The 6,859-nt window shown below is 44.5% G+C and overlaps 1 protein-coding gene across 1 annotated transcript; it reads left to right on the top strand.

Moving 5' to 3' along the window:
* The first annotated feature begins 235 nt into the window (after positions 1 to 235).
* On the top strand, positions 236 to 6,330 carry spry4 (sprouty homolog 4 (Drosophila)). The gene is given in 9 exon segments (XM_034178043.1): positions 236 to 504; positions 2,613 to 2,954; positions 2,986 to 3,106; positions 3,214 to 3,393; positions 3,396 to 3,473; positions 3,476 to 3,523; positions 3,526 to 3,590; positions 3,592 to 3,658; positions 3,661 to 6,330. Coding segments are annotated over 8 exon segments (984 nt in total). The 5' UTR covers positions 236 to 504; positions 2,613 to 2,651; the 3' UTR covers positions 3,783 to 6,330.
* The last annotated feature ends 529 nt before the right edge of the window (positions 6,331 to 6,859 follow it).

Below are 6,859 nucleotides of genomic sequence, written 5' to 3'. Positions count from 1 at the left end.
TGTCACACACACGCCTCGATGTCTTCCCATTCATAAAAATATCAGCATCGCGCCTGCGCAATGTCATTCGGAGTCCTCCCCATTCATAAAAATGTAACCACCGCATTTCAGTCTCTCTCTCTGCCCTCCCATTCACAAAAAAAAAAAAAAAAAAAAGAAGGGGGAAAAAAGAGCCAGGCATCTGCGCAGTGCCGTCTCTTTCCTTTCCGTTACCCTCCCATTCATAAAAACTCGGCTCCCTCCCCCTCGCTGGTTGCAACATCATATCCAAAGCTCTGCGTCCACAACCGCAGTCGCTTTTTACGCACCAGAAGACGCGCAGGAGAACCCGCTCCCCTTCTGCTCGCGTTTCCCCCTTCAACGTTTTGGACTTAAACCTCATTCCACGTCTCTCACCTCGGACTGGACTATAATAACCTGTACGCAGGAGAAAACAAAAAAGAAAGAGAAAGAAAGAAAAAGTAGTGCGCAACGAAGAGATGAGATTTGTAGCCTGAGAAGACGGTAAGCGATCACCTCTGCTGCGTTCATGCTCCAAACTTGTTGGCTGCACAAACCGGTGGTACGCGAGAGTAGGGGTTGGGGGGGGGGCACGACAGCTGTCTAACTCTCTTTTATTTATTTTTATTTTTTTTTTAATTATTATTATTATTATTATTATTATTATTTTTATTTTTTTTATTTTTTTTTGCAACAAGCTGGAGTCGTGTTTGCGCTTTAGGTCAATATTCAACCACCGACTGCGCACCAAAAAAGGAAGTCGGACAGGAGACGGTGAGGAGTTTTAATCGGTAGATTCGTTCGTATTTTGCGTGCTACGGGCCTCACGTCCGGTATCTGAGCCGTTTCCAGCTGTGCGATCGCACTGTACATGCTGTACGTGGAACGGCTCGTCCACGCAGGTTGTGTCAGGTGTTTGTGACGTGAGGCACAACCTTTTATTTGATTTGTTCCCCCCCAGCAGAATTTACCAACTTCCCAAAGAAATATTAATAAACGATATCTTTGATCAGCTCGTCCCTCATCGATGGGATCGATCTTACAATCTTTCGGCTGCTGGCACACCGTGTTCCACTTTATACCAACACGGCACACGTACAGCTTGAATGTCTGCGTGCTATTTGAGTAAGCCGAGCGGCCGCCTCCGGTTCTTATGACTCAGTCCATTCACATATTGAAGGGAGGAACGCGCGCACATCGCGCACGCACGCACAGTTCCGGCTTGGAGCTTGTAATGATCTGGATTTGATGAACACAAGTCGCGTCGGTGCCAGAGCTGTCGCAACTGGTTTCTCACGAAAAAGGGACGAGGAAAAGACGTTTTTAAATAATAATAATAATAATAATAATAATAATAATAATAATAATAATAAATTAGCATTTTCCAAAGATACGTGCCAGGTTGTTTATGGAGCGCATTTTACGCAGCTGAAGTGGGTCAGTGGACGCGTCGGTCGCGCTGCGCCGTTTCGTCTTCGATCATCTTTTAGTTGGGTGTAAAATGTGGGTTAGGTCTGCGCCTCGTGCGCTCATTGTTGAAACAGACGGAGCAGTTTTCATTCACGCTCATAATGACTGGAGCCCATTGATTCCTGCTCAGCAGCTTCATTCACAAAAAAATCTGCAACTGGCAAAGTGAGCTTCATTCACAAACTCCTCGCGATCACCGTCAGCTCTCTTTGCCAAAATATGCACACAGAGAGCAAAGTTATGGGTTAAAATACAGAGTTAATTAGTTCTAATGTAGAAAGCCCTGATTTCTTTTGCCTCTTGCATTCACGTGGCTTTGTTGAAGCCCTTTTTTTTTTCCCTGGCGGCCTTTGCGCTTCCTTGTTTTGCGTCTTTTTGAGTATTTTGCATGCATGTCCTGCTCCCTGGTCCTCTGCGCTCTTTGGAAGGGAGGCGATGAGAGAGAGTCCAGCTACTATGTTCTAATGTCAGTGTTAGAATGGAGGAGGTTGAAACCCTGTTGGTATTCAGTCTAAAAAAAAAAAATCACAATCATGGTGCACTCTACATTCAGTAACCCAGCCGGCCTGGAAACAGATTCCTATTGGTTTAGTATTCACTCTTGGGTTTTAGTTATTGGTCTGGGTAAATGTGGTTGCTCCCTGGTAGTTGCCGGCTTTGAGTGCTGCTCAGTTGGCTTGATGTAGTCTCTCTGAAGTTCATTGATGGACATCAGATAAGAGGCATTACTGAAGGCTTGTTATAATGCTTACAGTTATTTGTGTGTGTGTGTGTGTGTGTGTGTGTGTGTGTGTGTGTGTGTGTGTGTGTGTGTGTGTGTGTGGTGTGTGTGTGTGTGTGTGTGTGTGTGTGTGTGTGTGTGTGTGTGTGTGTGTGTGTGTGTGTGTGTGTGTGGGTAAGAAGTTGCACCTTTTCTCTCTTTGATTACACTTTTCACTTCTTTCCAATTAATTTATTTACATTTATTTAAATAAATGTAAATCCATTGTGGGAAAGATCAAAAACAGTAAAGATCAATAAAGAAAAGAAAAGCAGCCAGTCATAACTGTGTCTTATCTGTGTGTGTGTGTGTGTGTGTGTGGTGTGTGTGTGTGTGTGTGTGTGGTGTGTGTGTGGGTGTGTGTGTGTGTGTGTGTGTGTAGCATTGCTAGATGCCACTTTAGAGTGAAGACGTGCAAGGCATGGAGTCCAGGATTCCCCACCACATCCCCGGAGTATCATCCTCCCTCATATCCCAGCCCCTGCTGGACAGTCATGTGCCGTACGACCGCCTGCAGCACCCCCTCACTATCTACCCCATTGACCAGATAAAGTCCTCACATGTGGAGAACGACTACATAGACAGTCCTGCTGTTGTCTCCCAGCAGCCTCCGAGCCAGAAGACTGCAAATCACAGGAGAATCACGTGGCTTGGTCAGAATCAGGAGACCTTCCCAGGGGCAAACCACAACCATCACCCATAATCATCAGCACCAGCACCACCAGCAGGGCAGGTGTGACCCCCACCATCACCAGGACACCACCACCCACCCTTGGATTTCATTCAGCGGGAGGCCAAGCTCTATTAGCAGCAGCAGCAGCACCTCTTCTGACCAGAGGCTGCTGGAACATGCTGCCCCCACCCCAACAGTGGACCACCACCCAAACCTGCACCCTCCACCAGGGCCCCGCTAACACCAATCAACCACTCGAACTCCAACTTGTTTGCCTCCTCTGAATCTAAAGTCCTCACCTCCTCTTCCTCTGCTTCTTCCTGCTCGTCCTCTTCTAAATCGCTTGACCTCAAATCTGCAAAGGTGACTACAGGCCAGCAGGGATTGTCACTGATTCCTTCTTCCCCAGCTGAGAAGAAGCACCTCCTTCTTTGCGAGCATTGTGGGAAGTGTCGATGCACAGAGTGTACGCTCCCCCGAACCCTACCCTCTTGTGGGTCTGCAACCAGGAGTGCCTGTGCTCGGCTCAGAGCCTGGTGGATACAGCCACCTGCATGTGTCTGGTCAAAGGATCTTTTACCATTGCACCGAGGATGAGGACGATGAGGGATCCTGTGCAGACAGCCTTGCTCATGCTCCCAGGCCAATTGCTGTGCCCGCTGGTCATTTATGGCTGCCCTTTCTGTTTGTCCTGCCCTGCCTGGTCTGCTACCTGCCAGCTATGGGTCTTGCCAAACTGGGACAAAAGTGTTACGACATATTAGCAGGCCCGGCTGCCGCTGCAAGCACTTGCAGGGGTGTGTGGCTGCCCCTGGTTATAAAAGCGGAGGTGTGGAAGCAAAGGTTGGGACACTTGAAAAGCAGATGCAGGGGTCATGATACTGGACCAAGCTGGTTGTGGTCTTGATGAGAAATGGAGATGACTGTGCAGGACTTGCTTGCTTTCTATGGATCGGACAATCTAAAACCAACCCCTTAATTTACCCCATTAATCTGCTGAAAGATGACTTATGTAAAACGAAGGTACTTAAATGTTGGAAAAGGTGAATGATCAGAGTGGGCCTGAGTAATAACTTGGTTGTTTTGTTTTTTAAAATAAGAGTAACACACAAAGAAGAGACTAGATCATGGGACTGGTGTTTGTGTTGTATTTTAAAATGGCTGAAGGCACAAAGTCATTGTACCTCTCTGCTGCTCTGTATTCTCAGCTAATTTTGTAATGGTTTGTAACTAACCAGAACCTGGTTGCTGATCCTTTGATTATAGAAGGTATAAGATGGAGAGAGAAATCCAAACCCCCCCTGAAAGCACAGCCCAGTGCCCTGCCTTTGGCAAACAACATGACAAACGCGATTATCTATACAGAAGCTTCGGAGAGGAGACCGCAAGGAAGCTCCATGTACTCTATTCGCCCATCATCTAGTGTCACCATTTTTATAGCTTGAAGATGCTAGCTTGGTATTGCTAATATTTTATCTCCAGTTTTGCCTCCATTGAGATCTGTTAAAAAAAAAAATCTTTTGAAACACCTTATTGCCCATAATTCTTACAGTACTGTTTGTACACAGTTGTACTGCAAGTGATCGAGAGATAATCACTTCAAAATATGTTTCCTATTTTAGGGGGTGAAACCAAGATGTTTTAAACATTTATGATTGTTTAACATTCACTGGTCACCTCAGAGGTAGTAATGCATGCCACGACCTGCATGCTCTAGTCTAATGGTCAAACACAATGCTAGAAGTCAATGTGTTGTAGACAAACGATGTATAAAAATGTACACCCAACCTTCTCAGGGACTGTTACAGTAATCCTCTATAGAACTTGGCCGACAGCATGTTGAGTTTAAAACTGCCTAAGAGCCTGGTCTACTTCCTCTTTGCACAATAATGCAAAGAACTTTTAGGGACAAAAAGGCAATAGTGAATAATTTAAGACTTGTAAGCTAATAAGTAAGAGACAAAATGGCCAAATAATATTGTTTCTAGAAGAGAAGGGATGCAAGCGATGTGAGTGAAGAGGAGCGAAAGAGGCATAGCTGTGTTGCTGCGTGTGTATCTAGTCAGCCTTACGCTGCGTTTACATATTAGCATTCATGGGAAACAGGAAGTTCCATTCACCTTAGTTCAAAAGGAGCCAGCAAACGTAGCTAGCTTACTTAAGCTAGTTCCAGTCCCACAAAACATGGTTAAATGGGAAACATTGAAATTGTATGTTACATTTAACTGCATATTCCATTTCCTATTTAAAACAACCACACTGTGTAGATCCAGTTGACCTAACAAGATTGAGTAAATATAGCATTTCCTTTGTTAGCATGAACTTGATGATCTTCCTTCAGCTGCTGACAGTGGAACTTTTCTTCTTTTGTTAATTCAAACCAGACCATTTCTTGTAAAATGGATGTGAAATACCTTGTAGCTTGTGTACTGTCACAAGTGAAGATGCTTGGAGTTAGCACCTAGCTAAATGCTCCAGCGAACACATTTGCTATTATTAGTTGATGCATGCTAAGAGGTGTTTTAGCTCAGCATGCTATCAGTATGTACTGTTAGTATGGGGATGTGCCATCGTAGCCACTGATTGGTCATAAAAGCATTGACAGCCTGCGGTTTCCAATTGCCAATATGTAAACGCAGCTTTAGTCAAACTCGAACCTGCCACTTGCACAACCTTTTAAAAAAAAAAGACGTAAACCTCTAAATGGATGTACGAAAGCACAGTATTACCACCTCAGCTTTTTTCACATTACATTGGCATGCACTCGAGTTTCAACCCAGCCACCCTAATGCACGTATACAAGTGTCTTCGGGAAATCATGCTGCATAGCTAAGCTAAGTCAGGCTAACTTTTCCTCTTAATGTCTATTTTTGTGGCCTGCATGTCATTTGTAGGACTTTGCCAAAGGAGTTTGGCATGTGCCGTTTCCTGAGTGATCAGTTTTTATGGATTCCTGCCAAACCGAGTTGATAGGAGTTGGTTCTTAATACATACCCTTGAATACAGTTGGCTGAGTCTTTGTTGCTCCAACATACGCACCTTTATTCCGTCAGGGTGTCTAGCTAACTCATATACATATTTGTGTTGTTACACAAAGCTGCTATCACCCAGATAAAAAAAAAATAAAAAAGAGAAGAAGAACAACAAAAAAATACAAAGCCACTGTCCTTGGTCTTGAATGTATGAGGCAATATTTTCAAAACCTAGCAATTCACTTGGAGAGAAAGGTGCCAAAATTCAGATTGATTGTGCAACTGGGCAAAGGCCTAGTGCGGAGCAGAAATCACCAATAGATTTAGAAATAGAGCTATGCAGGTGAAATGTTATTTGCTGTAAATAGTCTCATGACATTTGTGTTCTTTAGAAGAGACTTTTAAATGTCCTTGAAAGATTGCATGGTACATTATAACGACAATTCAGTACAAAATATATAGAAAATATATTAGATATATATTTTGAGGTAAGATGTTTTTTGAGCTAGGAGAGGGAGGGGCGGGTGAGAGGAAGGGTTTGGGAAAATGGCAGATCTTTCTATCACAAGCACTTGATTTACGAAAGCGTGCCTGGCAATAAAAAAGAAAACAGAAAAATCTCCTGCTGTTTATGCTATCCGTGGCTCATTAGCAATCGAGAGGCTAAGGTAATTCCCCGGTTCCTCCTCGACTCCTAAAGACTGTGGATTCTTTGACTCCACACAGGGGAAACCAATCCGGCACCGGTCCGGATCAACCTGTTCCCTGCTGTTACTGCTCAGTGTCTCAGCTCACTTCTCTCCTTTTCTCATTCTTGCTTTTCCTCTTCTTCGTCCAACAAACGCCGCCTGGTCTTGATTGACAAACACAGCTGCCGTGTCATACCACAGACGGGAGAGAAAGACAAGCCTGTCTCTCTTTCTCTCTCTCTCTCTCTCTCTCTCTCTCTCTCTCTCTCTCTCTCTCTCTCTCTCTCTCTCTTCT

The sequence above is a fragment of the Thalassophryne amazonica genome, chromosome 9 (genome assembly GCF_902500255.1).
Source record: "Thalassophryne amazonica chromosome 9, fThaAma1.1, whole genome shotgun sequence".
Taxonomy (NCBI): domain Eukaryota; kingdom Metazoa; phylum Chordata; class Actinopteri; order Batrachoidiformes; family Batrachoididae; genus Thalassophryne; species Thalassophryne amazonica.
The sequence above is the reverse complement of the archived record's forward strand: the minus strand, read 5'-3'. Positions and strand labels throughout refer to the sequence as shown.